The sequence below is a fragment of the Choloepus didactylus genome, chromosome 5, assembly GCF_015220235.1.
Source record: "Choloepus didactylus isolate mChoDid1 chromosome 5, mChoDid1.pri, whole genome shotgun sequence".
NCBI classification, from domain to species: Eukaryota; Metazoa; Chordata; class Mammalia; order Pilosa; family Megalonychidae; genus Choloepus; species Choloepus didactylus.
The window spans coordinates 9,605,926-9,633,602 of NC_051311.1; the positions used below are offsets into that span (position 1 = coordinate 9,605,926).

Consider the following 27,677-nt stretch of genomic DNA (forward strand, 5'->3'; position numbering starts at 1 on the left):
GTTAACTGCTGCTGACCAGTGAAGTAGAATGAGGACTTGGAATTGGCCTTTAGTTTAGCCAATTGTAGGTCATTCATGACTTAATAAAAGCTGTTTCCACGGAGCGTGGAGATGACAGCCGGATTGGAATAGGTTTTCCTCATGGGTGGAGATAAGTTGAAGAAACTAAGTATGGACAATTCTTTAACAATTTTTGCTGTGAAACATAGAAATGGAACAGTTGATGGAGGGAATTGGAAGTCAGGGGAGGGCAGCTTGGGGTGGTTGTTTTCTGAAATGGATGATATAACAGTTGAGAGGGGAACATGAATGAACAAGAGCGAGAGGAGCCAGCAGGAGCCCCGTCCTGAGCAAGTGGGAGGGGCTGGGGTCTAGTCCACCACGGGGTCGGCCATAGATGGGGGCAAGGACAGTTTTTCAGTAGTGACTTAATTCTCCAGGCAATGAGAAGCCATTAAAGTCTTCCAAGGGACTGATGTGATTCTCTTTCACCAGTGGACGAATTCATATGCTTAAAAATATGTCCAAAAATGAACACTGAACATACAGTTCTCAAAATAAAGTGGATGATAATTTCATTTCCAGAAAAGTTGAATCAACTTGCTGCTTTCAGCATCTCTCCAGCCCTCGTGTTAAATCAAGATCCTTGTGCCATTATTGGAAGTTGCTGAAGTGTTTTACTTTGAATATAAACTTTCTAGTGCCTGAAACCAATTGTCTATGTACTTTTAACATGCATACACATCCACAACTGGCTTATCTTGTATTCCTATTAATTTTTCCTGAATGATAATTTTAAAAATTACTATTACTTGGATAAACAAACTGTGACACATCCTGCAGTGGAATATTATTCAGCAATTTAAAAAAAAATGAACCATCAAGCCATGAAAAGACATGGAGGAACATTAAATGCATACTGCAGAGCAGTCTGAAAAGGCTACATCCTATTTCATTCCAACTATATGACATTCTAGAAGAGGCAAAATTATAGAGACTGTAAAAAGCTCAGTGGTTGCCAGAGGTTAGGGTGGAACACAGCACTTTTAGGGCAGTGGAAGTGTTCTGTCTGATACTCAAATGGTAGATACATAACATGCATTTATTAAAACCCTTAGAACTTTACAGATCAAAGCATGAACCCTAGTGTGAACTATGGATTTTGCTAATAATAATGTATCAATATTGGTTCATCAATTATAACAAATGTTTCACAATAATGCAAGATGTTAATAAGGAAAACAGGGTGGGGTGGGTGTAATAGGGGAACTCTCTGTACTTTCACACAATTTTTCTGTAAACTTAAAACTACTCCAAAAACTAAAATCTCTTAAGAAATAAATTGCCATTTCTTTACCATCAGTGGTCGAACCCTACTTGAGACAAAATTGGAAATCTAATGAATTCAGTTCTTTCAGACTCACCACTTTCTAACAGATTAACTCACACTTAGGAATTTAGAGGATGCTTAAGGTAATTTGTATATGTACAAGCTTGGAGGGTCCTTGATAGCAATTATAGGCCTTTTCAATCACCTAAGAAGTGAATTTGACTGACTGTCACATTTTTTCCAGTGGGGAGGAGAACATAGACAGTAGAGATAAAATATGTTAGGACCTCTTCTGGTAAGTTGTCATTGAATTTAGGAAGTCAGGTCCATAGAGGTTTTCTGTCTCATATGTATCTAAAAGTGACTTCCACTCTGATCAGTAATAAGGTCTTGAGTCAGAAGTGGTTGGTATTTTTGTTTTGCCCACAGACATGAACGTATTCACACCAAGAAAGACAAGTTCAACAGATCTCTAGTTTCTCATCTGAAAGACGTAGATGATTTAGCAACCCTGGAAGTTTTGGATGAGGTAAGAAATTCAGTTTAATTAAACTTGGACATTCTAGTTGTTTTTGTGTTGTTTTTTTTTTTTTTCAATTTACAGAAAGGATGTGGGCAGGGGTTAGAGATGGAATACACACTTTGAATAGCATCTGTAATTCTCATGCTTTCTTTGTCTCTTAGCTCCTTGATTACCTCTTGGATCTTCAATTTTAACACATATAACTCAAATTTCCAGACCTCTCCAACCTGGAATAAATGTTTTTGTTGTTGGTGATGCTCAAATAACAAAGGTGTGTGGGTTCCCACTAACTTGAGTGAGCTGCTTGGTCACAGACTCTGCTTTCTCTGAATTATTTCTGGGCATCACAAAGGGATGATTTGCTGCTTGCGAAAACCAGTCTGTGCCCTACAGCCACCACCTGGCCTCCTCCCTCTTCTTTCTCTCCTGTCCAGCTCTCAGTGCCATTCCTAGAGGCCCCTGAGCTGTCACCAGGGCGGGGGATATACTTCTTGGGATCCAGAGCCCCCATTGAGTTTTGCTTGTAGCTCCTGAGCCCAAGACAACAGTTATCTCAGAAATATTTCAAAGGTCTCTGGTGAAGGTACACTCCAAGCCAGTCAATTATAGTCTCAGCCTCTTTGCCTCTTTACTCCAGGTAATCAGATCATTAATGAAATAAATGACCCCTTTTTATTAAAAGGTCGAAGCCTGTCTCCTGCCTGGTCAACACCTTTTTATTTTTTACTGCTTCTACAGGCCTGAAAATTTTGCTCAGAACTGCCACAAATCAGTAGTGATTTTGTAAAATTTAGGGTTTCATCAACAACTCAAGTACTTCCTCAAAATAATATCCCTTGAGAGCATCAAACATCTTGAAATCAGATCATGTTTGCAAGTCAGAGGTTGCAGACACCTTTCTGAATCCAGTTTGCCAATGAAGTGAATTCCTAGGCTTGTGGATTATATGGGAGGTTTCGATAATCATGTTGCTGAATAATTTTGAATACTAGGTTTGTGTGTTTCTATTGTCTGTGTTTATTTTTTGACCCAAGACCTTTTGCTCCTCTCTTGTGTCATGTTCAATAAATGATGATTTCTGATCCATTCTGATCCATTAAAATGAATGCCATGCACACATATGATTTGTCAACTATAAAAGTTACTTTTCTCAATTTTTCATTAAGTGAAATGCCTAAACAAAGGGCTAAGACATTCCAGAGTCATTGAATACCCCTGATTTGGAATAAAATCATGCCCACTGTATATAGTCCCTTCCCTTTTCTCATGTTTTATATCTCCTTCCTCTACTGGATTTACTTATTTCCTTGCAAGAGTTACGTACGTATAATATTCTGTATTATGTGATATGTCCTCTGGAAAACGCAGGTGACAATGACATCCTTCTATAGCTCTTAAAACCAAAGGACATGCCCGACTCAGGAAAGGCAGCTACAGACCCATGTTACACTGCTTGCTGTCAATGGGTCTAGCTCTTTCTCATCTTTAGCCCTGATTCCAGATGTTTTATTTCTCATTGCTTACTTCTTTGATTGTAGTTGATCACAAGTGATTTTTAAAAGAGAGAGATCATTTTTATTTTACTAGAATACAGTCTCAGAGCAACTTGAGACGTGTTACGCCAGGGATCAGGTCTACATCTATGTGGGAGATGTGCTGATTGCTCTTAACCCTTTCCAGAGACTCGGCCTTTATTCCACAAAGGTATGTGATGTGATTCGCGTTCTCTGTGCAAATAATAATATTATCCAGATAGTTAAATTAATTAAAATGACGCCAATGAAAATTTTATCTGGTACTTTGAGGAAACAGTTATATAATTATGGTCAAAGCATTGCATTATAAGGTTCTTATAAATTATTTTATTATTCCACAAAGAATTTAGAGAAAGAAAACATAGATGATATCAGGGTGCAGTTTATGTTCTTCCTTTCTCCAAAAATGTGTGCAGAATGTCAACTTACACCCGGTTACTCCTAAAGGCTCCACAATCATATCACATCACTAAACAGATGCCTAAAATAAATGTATGGTTAATGTACAGTTAACGCCTCTGAACAGAGTGTGGAAGAGTAAAAGATGTGATTACACCATTTATATAGGTAATACATACTTAATGGATTAAAACTTGTCATTTTGAGTTTATAAAAATACCTTTCGACATATCAATTGGCTTCATTACTATCAATGTGTATTTTATGAATATGAATACATAATTATCCATTATTCAGCCCCTAATAGTTTAAATATAAAACAGTATTCTGGAATTAAACTAGGCGTTTTTCATTTTTAATTGGACCCATTCTCTTCTAGCTATTTGTGTACTCTAGAAAATTGTTATTTAATACTGTGCCTAACAATTATTTTTGTATATGAAAAATGTATAGTTCTGTTAGCCTCTGCCACCCTAAAATTTACAGTAAGAGTGGTAAAATTAGAAGCCTTGATATAGGTTTCAGAAGTTATGGGCCTCAGTGCAAATTCTGCTATCAATTAACTGTGTGATCTCGGACAAAAAAATGAAAGAATGTGTATTAAATGATGGGAAAGGAAAAAAGTTGTGGTTAGATGTCAGAAATTATTATATCCAAGGAGTGGTCAACAAAATAATATCTTATTGTTTTGCTTATAAAAATCCTTTCTATTTAAGAAGAAGATTTAGTCAACAAAATAATACCTGATTGTTTTGTTTATAAGGTTGTTTTCTATTTATGGAAATAATAAGATTTTTAAATCTCAAGTTCTGTTTTGGAAGTGATGTATTAAATTTTTTAAATGCCACTGTCAGGGCACATCATATTTCTACCCTGATTTTATTTTTACGTAAGTGTGCATGATTTGTGCATATTTGTAAGTAACATGGAGGTAATAATGTTTTAGTGGTGTGAGATTGTATTTTGATGTATGTTTTGCTTTAAAAATTACAGCTTTATATTTAAATAATCCAGGTTTAAATTAAAAAAAAAAAAACCTACACAACATATTGTTTTTAATCTTTAGCATTCCAAACTGTATATTGGAGCAAAGAGAACTGCCAATCCGCCTCACATTTTTGCAATGGCTGACTTAGGGTACCAATCTATGGTCACATATAATTCAGACCAGGTAAGGAGAGTCTCACGCTCTTAGAAATTTTCCTCATGGGTTCTCATGTGTCTCATAAATTTTGTGAAGGTGAAGTCTTCTCACAGTTCTTTTCTCACTGTGCAGTGCATCGTAATTTCTGGAGAAAGTGGTTCTGGGAAGACTGAAAGTGCTCATCTTCTAGTTCAGCAGTTGACAGTGCTTGGAAAGGTATAATCTTTTCTCTGTTCTTATTCAAATATTTGTTATATTTCAGAACATAACATAACTGATTAGATTAATAATTACTAAGTTTCCACATTTAGTAATGTATAAAAACTAGTATATAGAGCACACTTGTCCTTTGAGAGTTTAAAGTATAACAAACAATACTGAAAGAGATGTTCTATGTTTTGAGGCTATTCTAACTTTTCTGCCTTATCAGTGAAGGCTTTCTAAATGTGATTTTCTCTTTCTTTAGCCCCAGCACATTCACTTGATGCTTTCATTACTTTCCTTTTGTTGCTTGTGGATTAAAAAGGAGTCAAAACATACAAAAAATCCATTGTATTTATATATGCTAGAAATGATCAATTCAAAATTGAAATTTAAAGGTGCTGTTTACAATAGCACCAAAAAAAATAAACTGTTTAGATCTGAGTCTTACAAAATATGTTCAAAAAGTTAATTAAAGAAATCAAAGAAGACTTAAATAAATGGAGACACACCATGTTCATGGATTAAAAGATTTGTGAATAAGATGTCCATTCATCACAAATTGATCTAAAGGTTCCATACAATTATAACAAAAATTCTAGCAGGATTTTTTTTTGTAGAAATTGACAGCTGAGTCAAACATTTAAATGGAAAGGCAAAGGAACTAGAATAGCAAAAACAATTTTGGAAAAGAACATAGTTGGCGGATTCACCCCACCTGATTTTCAAAGCTGAGGTATTCAAGACACTGTGATATTAAAGACAGGATGACTTGGTAGTGGGACAGAATTGAGAGTCCATACATATATGGTCTGTTGATTTTTGACAAAGGTACAAGGCCAATTAATGAAAAAAGATAGCCCTTTTCAACAAATGCACTAGAGTAATTGGATTTCCCTATGTAAAAAAAAAAAAGAACAAAAAAACTGAACCTCAATTTAGACTTATATGTTACGAAAAATTAACCCAAAATGGATCATAGAACTAAATGTAAGACCCCAAACTATAAAACTTCTAGAATAAAACATAAGGAAAATTCTTTGTGATCTTGGGTTAGGCAAATAGTCCTTATATACAACACAAAAACATAATCCGTAAAAGAAAAAAATTGTCCTCAAAAATGAAAGCTTCTGCTCTCTGAATGACACTGTTGAAATAATGAAAAAGCAAGACACAGTCTTGGAGAAAATATTTGCAAATTACATATCCAATAAAGGGCTTGTATTCCGAATCTATTAAAGAGAATTCTTAAGTCTCAATGAGAAGAAAATAAACAATCAATTAAAAATGGGCAAAAGATTTGTATATGTTACATCAGCAAAGATAATATATAGATGGCAAATAAGTATATGAAAAGGTGCTCAACATCTTTAGTCATTAGGAAAATGCAAATTAAAGCCACCATGGGATACCATTAAACATCTGTTAAAAAAACTAAAATTAAAAAAAACAACTGACAACACTAAGTGCTGGAAAGGATGCAGAGCAACTGTAGCTGTCATCCACTGCTGGTACAGCCACTTTAAAAAACAGTTGGGAAGTTTCTTAAAAAGTTAAACTACACATTACAGAACCCAGCAATCCTTCTCCTAGGTATTTATCCAAGTGAAATGAAAACTCAAGTTCATACAAACCCTTTACACAAAGATATCATAGAGGTTTTATTCATAATCTCCAAAAAGTAGAGACAACTGAACTGGGTAATGGGAATAGATAAACTGTGGTACAACCATAAAATGGAGTACTACTCAGCAGTAAAAAGGAATGAGCTACTGATATTAATCTCATTGGATAAGATTTGGGAGAATCTCAAATGAATTATGTTAACTCAAAGAGGCCAGACTCAAAAGACTACATACCGTATCATTCAATTTATATGATGATCTTGTAAATTTAGAACTATAAGGCCAGAAAACAGATCAGTGATTGCCAGGAACTGGATGTGTATGGGAGAATTCTTTTGGGTGATGTAATTGTTCTATATGTTGATTGTAGTGGGAGTTACACAACTATATACATTTTCCCAAACTCACAGAACTGTGCACTAAAAAGGGAAAATTTAAGTGTATGTAAATTATACCTTAATTTAAAAAAAAAAAAAAGGGGAGGAGGGTTGAGGACAGAGACTTGATTTGGGTTTTGAGATAGTCCTTGAAAGAGATAAGGCAAGAATCATATGTTTTCATTAGGCTAAAAAAATCACTGTGTACAGCATACCCTTATGAAAATTATGATGATGATGATCTACATAGTTATAATTGGAGTCATGTTGAAATTTTTGCAAACACAATGATTATAGGAATCTGTGTTACAAGTGCACCAATGGGCACAAGGCCAGACCTAATTCCTCTATAAAAGGGCAAGGCCATATAGTGGCAAAACAATTGCTTAACTGGATCTAATTCATTTTCAAAACAAAAATTAGTCAAAAGAATTCATGGCTCTATTTTAAAAATCAATTGACTGGTTTTAATATTTTCTATCAGGTATGTTGATGGAAGTTGTAAATAGACTTTGCTCAATGGACTAAAATGACTTCTACTAAGCAGACCTGTGGCCGCTCAGAACTGGAAGAGCAGTAGAGACTGAGAAGGTAGAACTACTTAGGGCTCTCAGGCAGATCCCTTCCCCAGCTCCTTGCCAATCAGCACCCCTCTCCTTACTTCTAGGATAAGTATCATTCTCAAAGGGTTTAAGGGCAGTGAAATAAGATGCAAGTTTTTTGAGAGGAAGACATGGCATACTCTCCTGGCATAGAAGAATTGAGCAGATGAATAATTTACTCAAGGGCCCTCTGCAAGGGCCTTTGATATTCTTTCTTGATCTGTGGGCCAGTAGAGAGGTTCTCATCAAGAATGGATTAACTGTGTGTGAATGTTGTTTTCTAAATGTTAGCAAACTTGTTTATCCAATCTCCTTATCTTGCTCTAGACCTGAAAATGTGATTTAATGTTAATTGGAGAAATTACATATATATATGTGATCTCAACATCCTACCCTTATCAGGTCTTGTCTAGTGTTTTACTTATCTCCTTGATTGTTTTGGAATGTGGGTCCCAGGAGTTCATAAATATTTACCAGATACAGAAATAGATATTTGGCGGTGTGCTGGTTTGGATGTATTATGTCCCTCAAAACGCCATTATCTTTGATGCAATCTTGTGTGGGCAGACGTATTAGTGTTGATTAGATTGTAGTTCTTTGATTGAGTGTTTCCATGGAGATGCGACCCATCCCACTGTAGATGATAACTCTAATTAGATAATTTCCATGGAGGCATGGCCCTGCCCATTCAGCATGGGCCTTGATTACTTTACTGGAGCACTGTATAAGCTCAGATGGAAGGAATGAGCTTGCTACAGCCAAGAGAAACACTTTGAAGAATGCACAGGAGCTGAGAGAGGAGTTGCAGCTTACAGAGACATTTTGGAGATGGCCTTTGAAAGCAGACTTTTGTTCCAGAGAAGCTAAGAGAGGACAAACACCTCAAGAGCAACTAAAAGTGACATTTTTGAGGAGCTGAAGCCTAGGGAGGAATGTCCTGGGAGAAAGCCATTTTGAAACCAGAACTCTTCAGCAGATGCCAGCCTTGTGCCTTCCCAGCTAACAGAGGCTTTCCAGACGCCATTGGCCATCCTCCAGTGAAGGTACCCGATTGCTCATGTGTTACCTTGGACGCTTTATGGCCTTAAGACTAAATGTGTAACCAAATAAACCCCATTTTATGAAACCCAATCTATCTCTGGTGTTTTGTATTCTGGCAGCATTAGCAAACCAGAACAGATTTTGGTACCAGAGAAGTGGAGTGCTGCTGAGTTTGCAAATACCAATCATGTTGGAACAGCTTTTTAAATGGATAAGGGAAAGATTCTGGAAGAATTGTGAGGAGCTTGATAGAAAAGGCCTAAACTGCTTTGAAGAGACTGTTTGTGGAAATATGGATTCTAAAGATACTTTTGATGAGGCCTTGAGCAGAAATGATGAATGTGTTGTTGCAAACTGGAAAAAAAGGTGATCATTGTTTTAAAATGGCAGAGAATTTGTCAAAATTGAGTCCTGGTGTTGGATGGAAGGAAGAATTTGAGAGCGACAAGCTGGGATACTTGCCTGAAAAGATCTGAAACTAAAAGTTGTGGATATAGCATGGCTTCTCCTTGCAGCTTATAGTAAAATGCGAGCAGAGAGAGATAAACTTAGAACTGAACTCTTGGGTTCAAAGAAACCAGAAACTGATGGTTTGGAAAATTCCGGGCTTCCAGGGGGTGGAACTCCAGAGGCTACAGCCCAATGTGTGGATTTAACCAAGCATGGAACCCAACAGCAATTTCAGTACAAGCCAGGATTGGAGATGGAGTTATCCAGAAAGGATTTGTGGAAAGTCCTGTTGTCTGGCGGCTTTGACCCCTGTGTGCTTCATGCGAAGCCAACAGAATTTTTGCGAGATCTTTATAGACAGAGCTGCTGCTGGTCTGGACTGAAGGGACAGACAAAGAACAAATTAAGGGAAAAACTTCTTCAGAGACGGAGCCATCGAGGTTGAGGTCTGGAGTCAAGAGGTCTCGGGCTGGGAGAGTGGAGTGGCCCATACGCACAGAAAGGGTGAGTTTGCCCCAGAGGTCAAGGGTGGACCTTCCACCTCAATGTTCAGGAAGAGTGCTCTCACCCCAGGCCCCAGAGAGGGTGGAACATATTCCCAGGGGATTTGGGAGGGCCTGGCCGCCATCCCACTGTTCTGAAGGGGTTGAGCGTGTGCCCTGGAGATGGAAGGGAATCCGGGTACTGCCCTGATGTTTGAGGAGGGTGGAGCCAAGAAGGTGGTCTCCCCAGTGAGTGGATATGTTGGAGCACTCACCCCAGCGTTTGGAGAGAGAAGGGCTGCTGCAGAGGCCCTTAGGAAGGATTAGACTCCCACTCTCTCAAGCCCCAAGGATAAAATGTCATTCTCTAAATAACTCTCAGATTTTCAAATCTAATGGAGTTTGCCCTGCGGGTTTTAGGAATTGTTTGGTCCCTGAAACCCTGCTTTTCTTTCAGTTTCTCCTTATGGCCATGGGAATGTTTACTCTATGACTGTGCCTCCTTTGTATATTGGGAGTACATAACTTGTTCTAAGTTGCGCACGTCCATAACTAGAGAGCAATTATGCCTTAGGACAAACCATGCCTGTAACTGATTTAATGGGATCTTATAGTTAACTATTGCTACTGAAATGATTTAAGTTTTTGTGATATTGTGATGGGATGAATGTATTTTGTATGTGGAAAGATCATGTCATTTTGGGTTCCAGGGGGTGGAATGAGCTGGTTTGGATGTATTATGTCCCCCAAAATGCCATTAACTTTGATGCAGTCTTGTGTGGGCAGATGTATTAGTGTTGATTAGATTGTAATTCTTTGATTGAGTGTTTCCATGGAGATACGACCCACCCAACTGTAGGTGATAACTCTGATTAGATAATTTCCATGGAGGCGTGGCCCCACCCATTCAGCATGGACCTTGATTAGTTTACTAGAGCGCTATGTAAGCTCAGATGGAAGGAGCGAGCTTGCTATAGCCAAGAGGGACACTTTGAAGAATGCACAGTTGCTGAGAGAGGAGCTACAGATGAGAGACAGTTTGAAGACGGCTGTTGAAAGCAGACTCTTGCTACGGAGAAGCTAAGAGAGTATAAATGACACAAGAGCAACGGAGAGTGATGTTTTGAAGAGGAGTTGTGGCTTAGAGAGGAATGTCCTGGGAGAAAGCCATTTTGAAACCAGAACTTGGAGCAGACACCAGCTAACAGAGGTTTTCTGGATGCCATTGGCCATTCTCCAGTGAAGGTACCACATTGTTGATGCATTACCTTGGAAATTTTATGGCCTTAAGACTGTAACTTTGTAACCAAATAAACCGCCTTTATAAAAGCCATTTATAAAAACATTTCTGGTGTTTTGCAAAAGGGCAGCATTAGCAAACCATAACCAGTGGGTAGCACTTACCTTTGAAATAAGCTGTCCTCCAAACCTTACCTTACAGAATGCTGATATTTAACATAGATGGATGAAGATGTTGCCTCACCTTTTTCATGGGTGCAAGGCCAGCCCAAAGCAACATTTTGGAAGAGCCAAGATTTATGCCAGTTCTCTCTACTCTGTTCTCTGACCCCCTTTTTACTCCTTAGAAGGGACCCACAGGCCTGAAACTGCCTCCAAACTTCACTGTGAATCTCCATACCAGCCTCCCCAAGCTCCATTACAGCCCATGTTCCAGAAACACCTACTGCTCTCCCTTACTCATAAAATAGCCTTAACACAGCTGATCTCAGCTAGGGATCCCACGGAAAATATTCTGCTTGAGCTCATTCTGCCAAGATGTGAATGGGACACAGCCCCCTGAACCTCTAAGAAGGGTTGCCTCTCTAAAAGAGACTGGTTGTTAAGCCACATACATTTATATCTGTGGAATTTCAATAAAGTGGTAAAGAAAAAGAACAAAAACATAACATTTGCTTGAGGGGAAGAGAATGAGAGAGGTAGGAAAAAATACAAGGACAGCCGCATAAGCCTCTGACTTGACTGAGGTTCCACTTCCCAAGCCACACTTCCAAGCTCTGCCCATTTACGTAGTTATCCCCTTTACTCTGATTCAGAACTCACAAGTTATCTTTACTCTCTTAGTTATAGGCTCAGCATTTTCCAGGGAAGTAGCTCTGGTTGAGGGGAGCATTTGGATGGGGCCCAGCTGAAAAGAGGAGGAATAACAAAATCAGAGATGTGTAGACTGTTCATAAGTGGCGTGTTTATAAATCAGGTACTGAAGAGGACTGTGTTTGAATGGAGAAAGTATAGCGTACAGGCAGACCTCATTTTACTGCACTTCACTCTATTGCATTTTGCAGACATTGAGTTTTTTGCAAATTCAAGGTTTGTGGCAATCCTGCATCGAACAAGTCTGTCGGCACCATTTTTTCAACAGCATGTGCTCACTTCGTGTCTCTGTGTCACATTTTGGTAATCCTGCAATATTTCAAACTTTTTCATTATTATTTTATCTGTTATGGTGATCTGTGCTCTGTGATCTTTGATGTTACTATTGTAATTATTTCGGGACACCACAAACCATGCCCATATAAGATGGCAAACTTAATAAATATCGTGTGTGTTCTGACTGCTCTACCCACTGGCCGCTGTCCCATCTCTCTCCCTCTCCCCTGGCTTCCCTATTTCCTGAGACACAACAATATTAAAATTAGGCCAATTAATAACCCTACATTGGCCTCTAAGTGCTCAAGTGAAAGGAAGAGTTGAATGTATCTCGCTTTAAATCAAAAGCTAGAAATGATTAAGCTTAGTGAGGAAAGCATGTTGAAAGCCAAGTAGGCTGAAAGCTAGGCCTCTTGCACCAAACCATTAGCCAAGTTGTGAATGCAAAGGAAAAGTTCATGAAGGAAATTAAAAGTGTTACTCCAGTGAGCACATGAATGATAAGAAAGCAAAACAGCCTTGTTGCTGAAACAGAGAAAGTTTTAGTGGTCTAGATAGAAGATGAAACCAGCCACAACATTTCCTTAAGCCAAAGCCTAATCCAGAGCAAGGCCCTAACTCTCCAATTCCATGAAGGCTGAAAGGGGTGAGGAAGCTACAGAAAAATTGTTTGAAGCTAGCAGAAGTTGATTCATGAGGTTTAAGGAAAGAAGCCATCTCCATAGCATAGAAGCATAAGGTGAAGTAGCAAGTACTGATGTAGAAGCTACAGCAAGTTATACAGAAGATCTAGGTAAGATGATTGATGAAGGTTGCTGCACTAAATAACAGATTTTCAATGTAGACAGAACAGCCTTCTATTGGAAAAAGATGCTGTCTCTAGGACTTTTGTAGTTAGAGATGAGAAGTCAAGACCTGCCTTCAAAAATTCAAAGGACAGGTTGACTCATTTATTAGGAGCTAATGCAGCTGGTGACTTTAAGTTGACGCCAATGCTCAATTATCATTCCAAAAATCCCTTAAGAATTATGCTAAGTCTACTCTGCCTGTGCTCCTTAATTGGAACAACAAAGCCTGGATGACAGCACATCTGTTTACAACATGGTTTACTGAATATTTTAAGCCCACTGTTGAGATCTACTGCTCAGAAAAAAGATAACCTTTCAAAATACAACTGCTCGTTGACAAGGCCCCTGTTCATCCAAGAGCTCAGATGGAGTTGTACAAAAAGATGAATGTTGTTTTCTTGCCTGCTAACACATCCATTCTGCAGCCCATGGATCAAGGAGTCATTTCAACTTTCAAGTCTTATTATTTACAAAATGCATTTCATAAGGCTATAACTGCCATAGATAGTGATTCCTCTGCTGGATATGGGCAAAGTCAATTGAAAACCTTCTGGAAAGAATTCACCATTCTTGATGCCATTAAGAACATTCATGATTCATGGGGCAAGGTCTAAATATCCACATTAACAGGAGTTTGGAAGGAGTTCATTCCTACCCTTGTGGATGACTTTTTGGGGTTCAAGACTTCAGTGGAGGAATTAAGTGCAGATGTGGTAGAAATAACAAGAGAACTAGAATTAGAAGTGAAACCCAGAGATGTGACTGAATTGCTGCAATCTCATGATAAAACTTTAATGGGTGAGGAGTCACTTTTATGGATGAGCAAAGAAAGTGTTGTCTTGATATGGAAGCTACTCCTCATGACAGTGCTGTGAACATTGTTCAAAGGATGACAAAAGACTTATAATATTACATAAACTTAGTTGACAAAGCAGCAGCAGGGCTTGGGAGGATCAACTCCAATTTTGTACGAAGTTCTACTCTGGGTAAAATGCCATCAAACTATATCACATGCTACAGAGAAATTTTTCGTGAAAGAAAGAGCCAGTTGGTGCAGCAAACTTTACTGTCTTACTTTAAGAAATTGCCCCAGCCTTCAGCAACCACCACCCTGATGGGCCAGCAGCTGTCAACATCGAGGCAAGACCCTCCACCAGCCAAAAAATTATGACTTGCTGAAGGCTCAGATGATGCTTAGCATTTTATTTTGCAATAAAGTACTTTTTAATTAAGGTATGTACATTGCTTTTTAGACAGTGCTATTGTATGCTTAATAGATTACATTATAGTGTAAACATAACATTGATATGCACTGGGAAACCAAAAAATTTGTGCAACTTGCTTTATTGCAATATTCGCTTTGTTGCAGTGATCTGGAACTGAAGCCACAATATTGCTGAGGTATGCATCTATCTCTTAAAGAAAGCAGCGTGGGTGAATGCACATATGGAAGGAAAAAATAGACCAGGTTGTAACATCTCTCAGGATACCAAGAACATGCCCTCATGTGCTTACTCCCACACAGTTGCCCATGAGAGACAGAGAGTCTTGCATGTGATCCTCATTACTCATTGATTCCATGTTTGCAAATTCTCCTACTTGCTAAAATGTATTTGTAATCCCCAAACCAATACTCATCGTGCTTTCATGGTCAATTTATGATGACATGCACACAGCAGCAAAAAAAATTGAGTTGCCTAAAGTGCACATTCTCTGCTGTTGGCATGTGCCTTCTAGTTTTAGCTCTCAAGCTGTAAACGTGTCCTTTTCACAGTATATTTAGTGTAACATTTTTGCATTTTTTAACTTTATGTTGGTGAGTTTGCTTTTAAAATGGCTCCCAAGTGCAATGCTGAAGTGCTGTCTAGTGTTCTCAAGCACAACAAGGCTGAGATGTGTCTCACAGTCATGCATTAGATAAAGCTTCATTTAGGCAAGAGCTGTAGTGCTGTTGATCTGAGTTCAATGCTAACGAATCAACATCTCATTTAATGAGTGCCAATTTGCCCCCAAATATGATTTATGATTAAAATTGCTTAAATTTATGTTCAGAGGCTTTGTTTAAATGTTGTGCTGATATGTTCTGAAGGCAACCATACTGTTTCCAGGTGGGGTTAAATGGGGCAGTCTCTAATAGGCTGGTGAAACAAAGAACTTCCTAGGGAATCATTGTATGTAAATTTAAAGGGGAAGCAAAAGATGCATGTGTTTTTAAACAGAAACACACAAAATCGATGTACTGATTGATACACAGAATGTTGTCAATTTTTAGAGGTTTGCAGAAACCTAACCCTACACATTTCCCCCAGGAGCAGTGGTTCAGTATTCACTAACTTGGTATTCACTTTGACTCTACAGACCATAACTAATGACAATGAGAATCAAGTATATATTAAAAATTACTTTTTATATTTACATATTTTAATATACTTGGCATTTTATTTCTATTAGGCTAATAACAGAACACTGCAAGAGAAGATTTTACAAGTGAACAATTTGGTTGAAGCCTTTGGTAATGCCTGCACAATTATAAATGACAATTCCAGCCGATTTGGAAAATATTTAGAAATGAAATTCACCTCTTCTGGAGCTGTAGCAGGAGCACAGATTTCTGAATACCTTTTGGAGAAATCCAGAGTTATACACCAAGCTCTGTAAGTTTATGTCAAATAATCTCCTATGTTCTGGGAAACATAAGCAAAGGCAGTGCTTGTTTTAATAATAAAATATCTTATTCATTCCACAAAATTGTGTCAGTCACCTAGTGTGTGCATGGCCCTTATTAGTAGAATAAAAGAGAATCATCAGCACCGTCTTACTGTCAGTGTTACCTCCAGTAGAGGAGTTGATAAATAAAAAACAAAAAGCAGGAAAACTGTGGTTCCAGATAGAAAACCTAAGGCCATAACAGAGATGATGAAAGGCTAACTCAGAATGAGTTCAGAAGTGGAAGAGAATATTTTCCCCTGAAACAAAATTAGTGTGAAATTTAATTAGAAATAACTAGGTCATTTTTTTTCTTTTACATGCTGGTACATATAACTAGATCTTTGTATTAATTCTATTCTTCCTATGTTTATATACAAGGGGCTTAATAAAAGATTCAGGAATGGGCTTGATTGTAAGGGTGATTATTGTGGCTGGCTGATTTAAGCCATCAGTACCATTCATAATGTTTTAATGTTAGTTTGAGTGAGTTCCTTTTAGCAATTTTCAGTTGGATGACCAAGTTTCTCTCCTGCCCTATTGATTCTAAAATATCTTTGTTAGTTGTCCTTACGAGGAAGCTATAGTCACAAGGTTGGAATTGTGTTCTAGTGGTTTTATTATTTTTTTATTAGAGAAGTTGTGGGTTTACAGAAAAATCATGCAGAAAACACAGGGTTCTCATGTACCACTAACCACCAACACCTTGCATTGGTGTGGATCATTTGTTACAATTGATAAAAGTGCATTTTTATAATTAACTATCGTCCATGGTTTAACTTAGGGTACACTATTTGTGTTGTATAGTTCCATGGATTTTGTTTTGTTTTGTCTTATGCAATTTTATGGAGATACAGTCACACAACATATGATCATCCAAAGTGTACAATCAATTGTGCACAGTATCATCATATATAGTTGTGCATTCATCATCACAATCAATTTTTTGAATATTTTCATTACTCCCAAAAAATAAAAATAGTAATAAAAATTAAAATTAAAGTAAAAGTAAAAAAGAACACCCAAAACTTCTCATACTCCTTTTCCCCCCTATTATTCATTTACTTTTTGTCCCCCTTTTTTCTACTCATCTGTCCACTGGATAAAGGGAGTGTGCACCACAAGGTTTTCACAATCACACAGTCACACTGTAAAGCTATATAATTATATGATCATCTTCAAGAATCAAGGATACTGGATTGCAGTTCAACAGTTTCAGGTATTTCCTTCTAGCTATTCTAATACACTAAAAACTAAAAAGGGATATCTGTATAATGCATAAGAATAACCTCCAAAATGACCTCTCGACTCTATTTTAGATCTCTCAGCCACTGAAACTTTATTTTGTTTCATTTCTTTTCCCCCTTTTGGTCAAGAAGATTTTCCCTATCTGTTCTTTTACATGTAGGATTTCAGACGTCCTGTCCTCCAGTTCATGAATCCTTTCTTCTGCCTTTTCAAATCTGCTGTTGTATGTCTCCATTGTGTTTTTCATCTCTTCTATTGTGCCTTTCATTCCCATAACTTCTGCCAATTGTTTTTTGAAACTTTTGAGTTCTTCCTTATGTTTGCCCAATGTCTTCTTTATATCTGTCATCTCTTTTGTCATATCTTCCCTCAGCTCGTTGATTTAATTTTTGAATTGATTTAGCATATTAGTTTGAAAATCTTTAATTAGTTATTTCAACTCCTGTATCTCATTTGAAGTATAAGTTTGTTCTTTGGGCCATATCTTCATTTTCCCTAGTGTGACTCATAATTTTTTGATGCTGTGTAGGCATCTGGTTTCCTTGATAACCCCAATCACATTCTCCTAGACCAGATGGGCCCACATCTCAGGAGGAGGCTGGGTTATCAGGTTTCCCTTAGGAGACCAGAAGTTGTCAAGCTTTCCTGTGAGGCCTCTAGACTCTGTGCTTTTCCTGTCCTGCCTAGCAGGTGGTGCTTGTCAGCTTGCATCTCCCCACCAGCATAAGGAAGTGCTGGGCCTTTAATTCTCAGTGGACCTTGTCCTGCCCAGGGGCTGAGGGTGTCAGAAGCCAAGCTTAAGCTGTTTCTGTCCCCGCCCCCTCAGGCCCTGGGGTCTGAGTTCTTGGAGCAGGGGGGCCACCACTTGAGCTGGGCCCTGCCCCTCCTTTTCTCAGGGAAGATAAACACTTTAGGTAATTATCTCCTATGCTTGAGCTGTTCCTTTGACTGTCTGACTATGTTAACTCCACCCTTGTCTGGGTCAGTGCTGACAACTGAAAATGCCTGAGGCTTTCTCTAATGAGCTACTTAGAATGAGAGGAAAAAAAAGGAAAAAAGAAGTCCCCTTTTCAGAGCCAGTCCCCAGCCCTCCAGTTCACCAGGCAAGAACAGCAGTTGGTGCCCAGTTCTGTGTGTCCCTTTTCTTGGGATACAGCCCTTTTCCAGTATTCTGATCTCAGTGGACTCCAAAAGCCTCTATTTTTATTTATTTATATTTTTTTCCATCAACCCCACCTCCTGTCTTCTAGGAGAACCCTCTGGGTTCCTTTCCTGCTTGCTGCAGGTTTATGTGGGCTTGCAGCATGCATTCAGTAGTACAGATTCATTAATTAAAACCACAATTGGAGCTTGGTTGAGTTACATTCCCTTGCTCCCAGCAGAACTGCTGCTTTTTCCCACAGTGAAGTTTTCCAACTCAGTCTGCCATGCCAGTGGGGGAGGGGCACCAGCTCCGCAGTTTGGGGAGCTTTACTTACAGTTCTGTGCTGTGATCTCAGCCATTCCATCCATTCCACACGGGTCACAGATATCCCCGCCGTAGTTGTTCCAGACTATTGTCTAGTTATTCCTGGCTACTTACTAGTTGCTCTAGGAGACTAACTAAATTCCACATCTCCCTATCCTGCCATCCTGTCCCACCTCCTCCATGGATTTTTTTTAAAAAATTTATTCTGGTAACATATAAACAACCTAAACTTTCCCCTTTTAACCACACTCAAATATATAATTCTATGCTGTTAATTATGTTCACAATGTTGTGCTACCATCACCACCACCCATCTATATTGGTTTTACGCCTAACATACTCTGCATTATTGTAGTGACATGTCATATGTTAAATTCATGGAAACAGAAGCTCTTGCTATGTATTCATACACAATGACTTAACATAATTACCATCAAATTTTCTACTCAGTTTATGAGTGAATGTGAATGCAAGTTGTCTGGAGTTCAGCTGCCAAGCTTAGCCTTCAATGTGGAAATTTGCCCTTGCTTCCTCAGTGCAGAATATGTAAGGAATGATTATCAGATGAACATGTTTTTAAATCTAGGCCCCCTTGGGTGAGATATTTAAACCTCACAGACCCTTGGAGGATCTTGGCTCTGCACCTTTCTAAGTGTGGAATTTGAAATAAGCTTATGTAGCTCCTCTCTGCCTCAGTTTTATCTTCTTTAAAACGGAAATAGGAATAGGCCCGTCCTACTGCTGCAGATAATGCCTACAAAGTGTTTGGCATGGGAGCAGCACTGAGGAAGAGCCCCACAAGTTTAAGCCGTTAGTCGCAGTGGTAATGTTGAGAGCTGTGGGGATGATACAGAACACGCAGCACGGTTCCTGGGACGTTGAGGATGTTCAGTAAATGGCGGCTGTGATTACCGCATGTGCTCCGTGCCCCACACTTAGGGGATGCACGTGTCAGCACCCTGGCCACCCCCACTTGGAGGGACCTGGGCTCTTGTGCAGAGGTGGAGAGTAACTGCTTCTCAGAACTATTGGTTTGACTCTTATAGTTGTGTAAAGCCTCTCCTTCAGGCCTTTGGGGAGGAAGCACAGAGAGACTAAATTATCAAGCTTCAGATATGTTGCATCTCGACAGGGACATCATTCTTGTTATGCCCTATGGGACCAGGTCATGTGGGCAGGAGCCTCTGGGTTAGACAGGCTCTGGCTTCACAATGATTCAAATAATCTTACTGGTTCTTATTGAGATATTGCAGGCTGTATTCTAGGAAATAGCACAACTGAGGCATGCTGTGAATTGAGTAAGCTTTTTGTCAGCTGGCCTAAGGCACTCTTTTAGTTTTACAGCATTGTTTATTTGGAAAAAGCATTCCAAGTTCCAAATTCCAAATTAACAACCAGCTTGGAATACAACTCAATTATAATTTGAGGCTAGCTGCCTTATCATTTATCATGAAAATGATTTTTCCATTTTATGCATCCATTTTTGCTTCTTTTTCTTAATTTCAATTGACTTTTTTAATTGCAGAGTAGCTTTTGAAATCTTTGAAAATGAAAATATCAGAAATATGAGAGAACCTTAGTAGATGCTTTTTCTAAAAAAATTATAGCTTTAATGTACTCTTATCAGTCAGGGTCCTGGCAGGAAAGAGAAAGTTATGAAGAGTTTACCTGAAAGGACTGTTTACAGAGGTCAAGTGGGCATTAAAGGATCAAGAATGGGTGGTGATCTGGTTTGCTAATGCTGCCAAAATACAGTATACCAGAAATGGATTGTTTTTTTCCAATGGGGATTTATTAGGTTTGCAGATTTACAGTTCTAAGGTCATTGGAGGTGTCCAAACTAAGGTATCAACAAGAGGGTACCCTCACTGAAGAAAGACCAATGGCATCCGGAACACCTCTGTCAGCCGGGAAGGCACATGGCTGGTGTCTGCTGGTCCTTTGATCCCGAGTTGCATTGCTTTCAGCTTCTGATTTCAGTGGCTTTCTCTTTAAGCATCTGTGGGTTCTCACTTAGCTTCTCCAGGGCAAACTCTAGGCTTCATCTCTTAGCTTAGCATCTCCAAACATCTGGGTCTTTGTCAGCTCTGAGGTCTGTGTAAGGACTCCAGTAAACTAATTAAGACCCACCTTGAATGGGTGGGGTTACATCCCCATGGAAACAACCTAATCAAGAGGTCCCATTCACAGAAGGTCTGGCCCCACAAGATTGGATTAAAAGAACATGGCTTTTCTGGGGGACATAATAGATCCAAACCAGCACAGATGGTGAGATACCCATGGACTAACAATACTGAGAAACTGTTACTCCCCGTAGGCCTGAAGGAGCAAAGGGAGGGAACAGCACTGTGGAGCCTGGGGAGAGCTGGAGCTGTGGGGCAGAGGCCACTACCAGGACCTGTGGCCTTCCAGGAATGCAGCCCCTGACATGTAAAGGGGGTGTGGGGTGACCCCACCTCCCTCCAGTCTCCCTCCTGTGTTTCCCATTGGCCTAACCCAATTGAAGGCAGAAAACAAGGGAGACCAGGTGCTGCAGTCTGTAGACGTGACCCTTGGGCATCATGGGGCAAGGCCAAGGACAGGAGGGAACGAACCAGGCCAGATAATCATTTTGTTGAATGAGCTCATCCTTCCTTTTGAAGGAACAAGTCCTCTCCTCTTGTTGCCCCTTCACCCCACCCCAGTCCCTGAGAATATTTATTTCTGTATTACCTGTGCAATCATAGAACTTGTAACTCAATAAAATCCTTTCCTAAATGGAGATGACTTTAAAGAAGACATTTTTTAAGAAGAGGTCATTTGATTTCAAGAAGAAAATGAGCATATTGATGACAGTGCTAGATATTTCTCATAAATATGAATTATGAATGTTTCCACTGCAGTTTTATCTGTTACTGCAGTTCAGTTCAGCCAGCATAGATTGACTTTCTCTCACATGCCAGCACTTTGCTAGACTTTATGGAAGATGTAAACAAAGGAGCAGACCTGGAGCTATCAACTGGGAAGGAAGCAAAAGTAGGATTTACTGAGCAATTACTCTGTGTCAGGCACTGTACTAAGTACTTCCATTATCTCTTTTCATTCTTATCTCTTTTCAATAACAACAAAGTATTATTATAAGAGAAACTAAGAAAATTTTAATAGGTTACTGTTCCAGTTTACTAATGCTACCAGACTGCAAAACACCAGAAATGGATCGGCTTTTATAAAGGGGGTTTATTTGGTTGCAAAGTTACACTCTTAAGGCCATAAAGTGTCCAAGATAAGGCATCAACAACAGGGTACCTTCACTGAAGGATGGCCATTGGCATCTGGAAAACCTCTGTTAGCTGGGAAGGCAAGTGGCTGGCATCTGCTTGCTCCCAGGTTGTGTTTCAAAATGGTGTCCTCCAAAGGGCCAGCTTTCAACAGCCATCTTCAGGATGTTACTCACAGCTGCTCTAGCACTGAGTTCCTTCTGTTTGTCAGCTCCTTTATATGGCTCCAGGGATTTAATTAAGATCCATCCTGAATGGGTGGGATAACACCTCCATGGAAATTATCCAATCAAAGTTCTTGCCTAGTTGATTGAGTCACATCTCCATGGAAACAATCAAAGAATTCCAACCTAATCAGCACTAATACATCTGCCCTCACAAGATTGCATCAAACAACATGGCGTTTGGGGGGACATAATACATCCAAACTGGCACAGTTGCCTAATGTCAAAAAGCTACTAAGTAACTGAGTTGGGATTTGAATCTGTGTCTCCCTGCCTGACTCTAAAGTTCACCATTCACTCACTCATTCATTCCTTCATCCAATTGGCACATGTTTATTGAGTGCTTACTATGTGTCAAGAACTATACTAGGCACTGGAGAGCTAAAGCTGAGTAAGGTAAAATTCCTGTGGTAAGGCAGCTTTACAGTATACTAGAGAACTTATTCTTTGCTTTGATACAAAGCTGGCTGAAAACCCATTGGTTTCTAGATTCTCAGCAAAGTCAGAAATGAGTTCATCTGCTGAGATTGAGCAGGTAGGTGACGAGGGAGGGGAACTGAAGAGAACGGATTATCTAGGGGACAGAGTCTAGGAAGAGGAAGCTGTAAGGAAAAACTAAATGCATCGTTTCATGGATACCCCATGGGCCCTGAAGGATGCAAATCTTCACGATTAGCTTTCCATGCCTTTGTGCTGGCCACTTTGTCAAAGATTCCGAAGTTTCACAGTGGGTCGAGCTGCTTTGCCCTGTGGTGGGAGGACTCGGACGTGTAGGATCCCCAGGGTGCACAAGCGTGAAAGGTTGTTCCTACAAATGGCTGAGAGAAGCTCTGAGGCAGAGATAGGGGATCCACAACTGGGGAGGGGACAGAGTCACAAAGGATGTTGTAGTAACTTGCTGAGCCCCTGGGACCCTCTGGTCACCTGGGCATGTGTGTGATATTACAGGACTCTGTCTTCTGACTTGAAGTTTGCTGTGGTGAGGGGCTATCTTGGTCGCTGGGTTCTTCTCTTGTTTCTTGAACTCTGTTTATCTACTGAAGGTTGCTCTGTTTTCCATGGCATCTCCAGGTCTCATCAAATTACAGTTCTCTGGAAATGTAAACTGATAATTAAACAGAAAACTGCTCATTTGTGCGTCTACGTTTATGAGTCACTTCTCTAAATTGTACACTACGTCATTTAGTGTTAAAGGTGTGACACATGGAGCCATCAATGTGATTTCATTAGAACAAAGCAAATGGAATTATATGCCATGCCAGTCTCAGAGAAGTTGTATTACTTTGTGGTGAGAAATAACAAGAACCAAACTAAACTTTCAGTTGAATAATAGTTTCTACAAGTCCATCATCATGTATGTTAGTGCTTCATTGAAGTGTGTCATTGGATGGAGATGTGGAGGTGCCGAGATGACTGGTTCTGATCCGAGGGAGGTGCTGTGTCTGTGGCACTTTGGCCTCTGACCCCATGGCCACCTCTTTTCTGGGAGCCCTCACTTTTCCACGCTTCCATGACTAGATTCTCCTGCATCCTCTCCTGCTTCCATGTCAAATTCAGCAGAATACACACTGTCCCAAGACCGTTCCTTTTTCCATAGGCCTTTTCTTGTCTTAATGGACCCACCATCCCCTACTTACGTAAAACCTCTGATTCTCCTTTCTTGTTCTTTGTCTACATGGTGGGGATGCTGTACCAAGCTGGTCTTTAGAGTAGCTCTAGCACCTGTCCTCTGCTTTCTTCTTCACCTACTGCTGTTTTATCTCAGGTCCTTATTACCTCCAACCCAGACATTTGAAGGATTCATGTTTCCTGGACGTTTGAACCCTCTTACAAGGCCTAATGGAATTATGCTTCCCAAACTCAGGGGAGGGTCTCAAGCCAGAAAGCATACAAATGGACAGCACTGTAACTTTTCTCTTTTGAGAATATGATCCTTCCTTTTGAAATACAACAAGGAAGAACAGAGATTTGCATCAGTCATGCTCCGAACCATGTGCTTCCACATCAAGGATTTTTATTTGTTTACCCTCAGGAGAGACTAAACAGTGACTTAAGTAGTCGGATGGGCACAAATAGCAAACCTTTGACCCTGTGATTTTAAACCTGCATGGAAGGTGTGGCGGAGCCCTTGAAGAACTTCTGTAAAAACTACTCCTGTAATGGTTTGGGCAGAAATGTGAGCCAAAGCTAAAGATTATAAAGGATTATGAAACACAGCTACAGAGAATCTCCAAACATCTTTTACTGCAGCATTGGAAAAGTAAATATATGGGGACATCTGTCAGGAATATTTGAATTACCCTTGATTCTGCTGCATACTAAAAAAATAAAACATTTTGAAAAAGAGAAAAGTATAATTTCCAACTCATTTGATATTATATGGCAGAATATACAGGAGGAGGAGACCTAGGAAAGTTTTTAAATCCTTTCTTACCTTTCAAGTAAATAATCTATTCAGGATCAGGCTTATCATGAAGCGCACTTTGTTCTGCCCACATACTTCATGTGGAAAAATATTCGGGCCTCCTTGCTCAGATGAAAATACCAGTTTAATAATGTTATTCCTTTTCTGAGAATATTTCATTGACTCCCTAAGCTTACTGATTGTTGTAGGTTAAGTTGTGTCCCTCAAAAAGATATGATGAAGTACTAATCCCAGTACCTTATAATGTGAATTTATTTGCAGATATGGTCATCAGAGATGGAATTAGGCAAATTAAAATAAGATCACCCTAGATTAGGGCAGGCCAGAATTCAGCGTCTCCTGAGCCAGCTCCTGTGGTAAGGGGGTTGGGAGTCTTGCCTTAACTAAAAGAGGAGTAAAATAAAGAGAGATGAAGAGAACAGGGCCTCAGGGTTTGAGGCGTTAGAATTAATTTACTGCCTGTGAGAGGAGCCAGAACCCCAGGAACTTGATGATGAATTGAGAAGTCAGGTGAGCCTTTAGGATCCCCTAAAATGGGGAGGATGAGAAGTGGAATGCCACAACACAGGTGTAAACCCCAGAGGCTCCCGGGCTCGAGGATGGAAGCAAAGCAGGGCTGAGAGGGGTCCGTGGAGATCCTGAAACAGAGAGCAGGAAGCTCACCCTCTTCACAGGAGAACTTGACGGATGTCCGGTAGAAAGTGCTATTTGTCCCAGGAGCCCACTAGAGCAAAAGGCTTGGGGGGGGGGGGGTTGGGGGTGGCACTAAGGCTCCAAGAGCTATTGGGGAGCACCCTGAGCCAGAGATCACCCTGCTGTGACCCACATTTCCTTCCTTGGAGTGTCCAGGCTGCTGGGACTGGGAGATGATCCTTACTCATGGAACCACAGGGCCACGGGAGTTGAAACTTATAAGAAAGAAATCGTCCCTATGGGTGAGAAAGCTGAGCCCGGGCAGGGCAAAGTAAAAGGTGGCTAAAGACATAGGTGTGGAGTCCAACAGACCTGGTTTGAATCCAGTTTAGCTGCCACCGCTGTGACCCGGGGTGAGATGGGAAGGCACTTTAAGTCTCAGTTTCCTTGTCTGTAAGGTAGGGAAACCATGGCCACCTCGGGGAGGAGGCAGGTCCCTGAGGCAACCCAGCACTCATCACCAGCTGGCATACTCTCTATATTATGTATCTGTATTCCTTTTTTCTGTCTGCTCCCACTGATGTGTAAACCCCAAGAAGTTGAGGATGTCTGCCTCTTTTGCTCCAGTGTGTCCCCAGCGCCCAGAAAAATGCCTGGTGGTCACTCTCAGGCAGGGGCCAGCTGATGCCGATGATGGGCTTAGCATAGTGCCTGGAATTTAGTGCTGTGGACGGTGTCGATGACACCACAGATGGGGTTCAGGGAGTCCACATTGGCATCACAGTTGGCATCATCTTGATAATTACATTGCCTCGTTAACAACTAATAGATAGCCTTGCTTATCACCTTCTGTTTGCTTTGCAGTGGAGAAAAAAACTTTCATATTTTTTACTACATCTATGCTGGTTTGGCTGAAAAGAAAAAACTAGCCCATTACAAGTTGCCTGAAGATAAACCTCCCAGGTATGCAGGCAAGTTGTACTTTGAGAAAGAATACTTTCACTTTCCCCCCAATTTTAGACTTTTACCCTTCCTTCTATATTTTTTTCAGGTACCTACAAAGTGACCACCTCAGAACAGTGCAGGATCTGATGAATAACAGTTTCTACAAATCCCAGTATGAATTGATTGAGCAAAGTTTCAAAGTCATAGGTTTTACAATGGAGGTAAGTATGAAAGACAATTGAGCCGCTTTATGAAATATCCTTTTGTCATCACTAATCATAAGAGTTAGCATTTGGTAAATGAGTAATATGTGCCAGGCATCATGTTATATGCTTTACATGGATCATCCCGTTTAATTATTGAAACAACCTTATGAAATAGCTAGAATTGTATTTACTTTACAGATGAGGAAACAGTGGCTTTGAGACATAATTGGATTTGGTTTTGCTCTTAAACTTTTATTGTACTTGCACGTAACGTCCCATATATTTATATATAATTTTATATAAATGTATTGATGTGATCACTTTACATATTCTCTTTTATGTAGTCTTTTTAAAATTAAGAGCTTTAAGATATAATTCACATCTCATACAATTTACCTACTTAAATGTGCAATTTCATAGCTGTTAGTATATTCAGAGTTGTGCAACCATCGTCACAATGATTGTTAGAACATTTTCACACTCAAAAGAGAAGCCTCATACCAATTAGCAGTCACTTCCCATTTCTCCCCCATCCCCAGCCCTAATCAACCGTTAAATATACTTTTTGTTACTATAGATTTACCTATTCTGGACATATCATATAAATGGACTCATATAATATGTGGTTCTTTGTGACTGGCTTCTTTCACTTAGTATAATGTTTTCAAGGTTCATCCATGTTGTAGTATGTGTCAGTATTTCATCCCTTTTTATTACTGAATTATATTCCATTGTATGAATATACCATACTTTATTTCTTCAGTCATCAGTTGATGGACGTTTGAGTTGTTTCCACCTATTGGCTATTATGAATAATGCTGCTATGAACATTTGTGTACAAGTTTTTATATGGACATTAGATTTTTTTAAATACTTTATTTATCAAATAAAAAAACATTTCCAAACAAAGTAAAGCAAATCAATGGGAAAAACAAATATCCTGAAATAACTTCATTACCTCCAATGTATTGGACATTAGTTTTCATTTCTCTTGGGTATACCAAGGAATAGAACTTCTGAGTCATGTGTTAACTCTCTAATCTTTTGAGGAATTGCACCGTTTTCCAAAGTGACTACAACATTTTACATTTCCATCAGCAGAGTATGAAGATTCCAGTTTCTCCACATCTCCATTAACACTTGTCATTATCTGTTGCTTTTTTGTTGCTGTTATTGTTACTGTTTATGATAGCCTTCTCAGTGAGTGTGAAGCGGTATCTCATTGTGGTTTTGGTTTGCATGTCCCTGATGGCTAATAGTGTTGAGCATCTTTTCATATGCTTATTGTTCATTCATGTATTTCCTTTAAAGGAATGTTTATTTGGATTCCCTGCCCATTTTAAATTGGGTTATTGGTTTTTTTATTGCGTTGTAAGAGTTCTTTATATATTCTAGACACAAGTCCCTTATTGGATATTATTTGCAAAAATTTTATCCCATTTTGTGGGTTGCCTTTTCACTTTCTAGCTGGTGTCCTTTAGGCAGTCTTTTTTTTTTTTTCATTTTGATGGTGCCCAATTTATCTATTTTTTATTACTTGTTCTTTTTGTGTCATAAGGCAATATAAGAAACCTTTTGCCTAAACCAAGGTCACCTAGATTTAGCCCAAGTTTTCTTTTA

The 27,677-nt window shown here is 39.4% G+C and overlaps 1 protein-coding gene across 1 annotated transcript in view; it reads left to right on the plus strand.

Annotated features, from left to right (window-relative positions):
- MYO3A (myosin IIIA) overlaps nucleotides 1-27,677 on the plus strand; it is a 237,467-nt gene that overhangs the window by 118,346 nt on the left and 91,444 nt on the right. Inside the window, exons 10-16 of the mRNA XM_037837359.1 lie at nucleotides 1,760-1,859; nucleotides 3,441-3,557; nucleotides 4,854-4,958; nucleotides 5,064-5,147; nucleotides 15,397-15,599; nucleotides 25,771-25,869; nucleotides 25,958-26,072. Coding sequence (XP_037693287.1) covers nucleotides 1,760-1,859; nucleotides 3,441-3,557; nucleotides 4,854-4,958; nucleotides 5,064-5,147; nucleotides 15,397-15,599; nucleotides 25,771-25,869; nucleotides 25,958-26,072 — 823 coding nt within the window. The remainder of the gene's footprint in view (nucleotides 1-1,759; nucleotides 1,860-3,440; nucleotides 3,558-4,853; nucleotides 4,959-5,063; nucleotides 5,148-15,396; nucleotides 15,600-25,770; nucleotides 25,870-25,957; nucleotides 26,073-27,677) is intronic.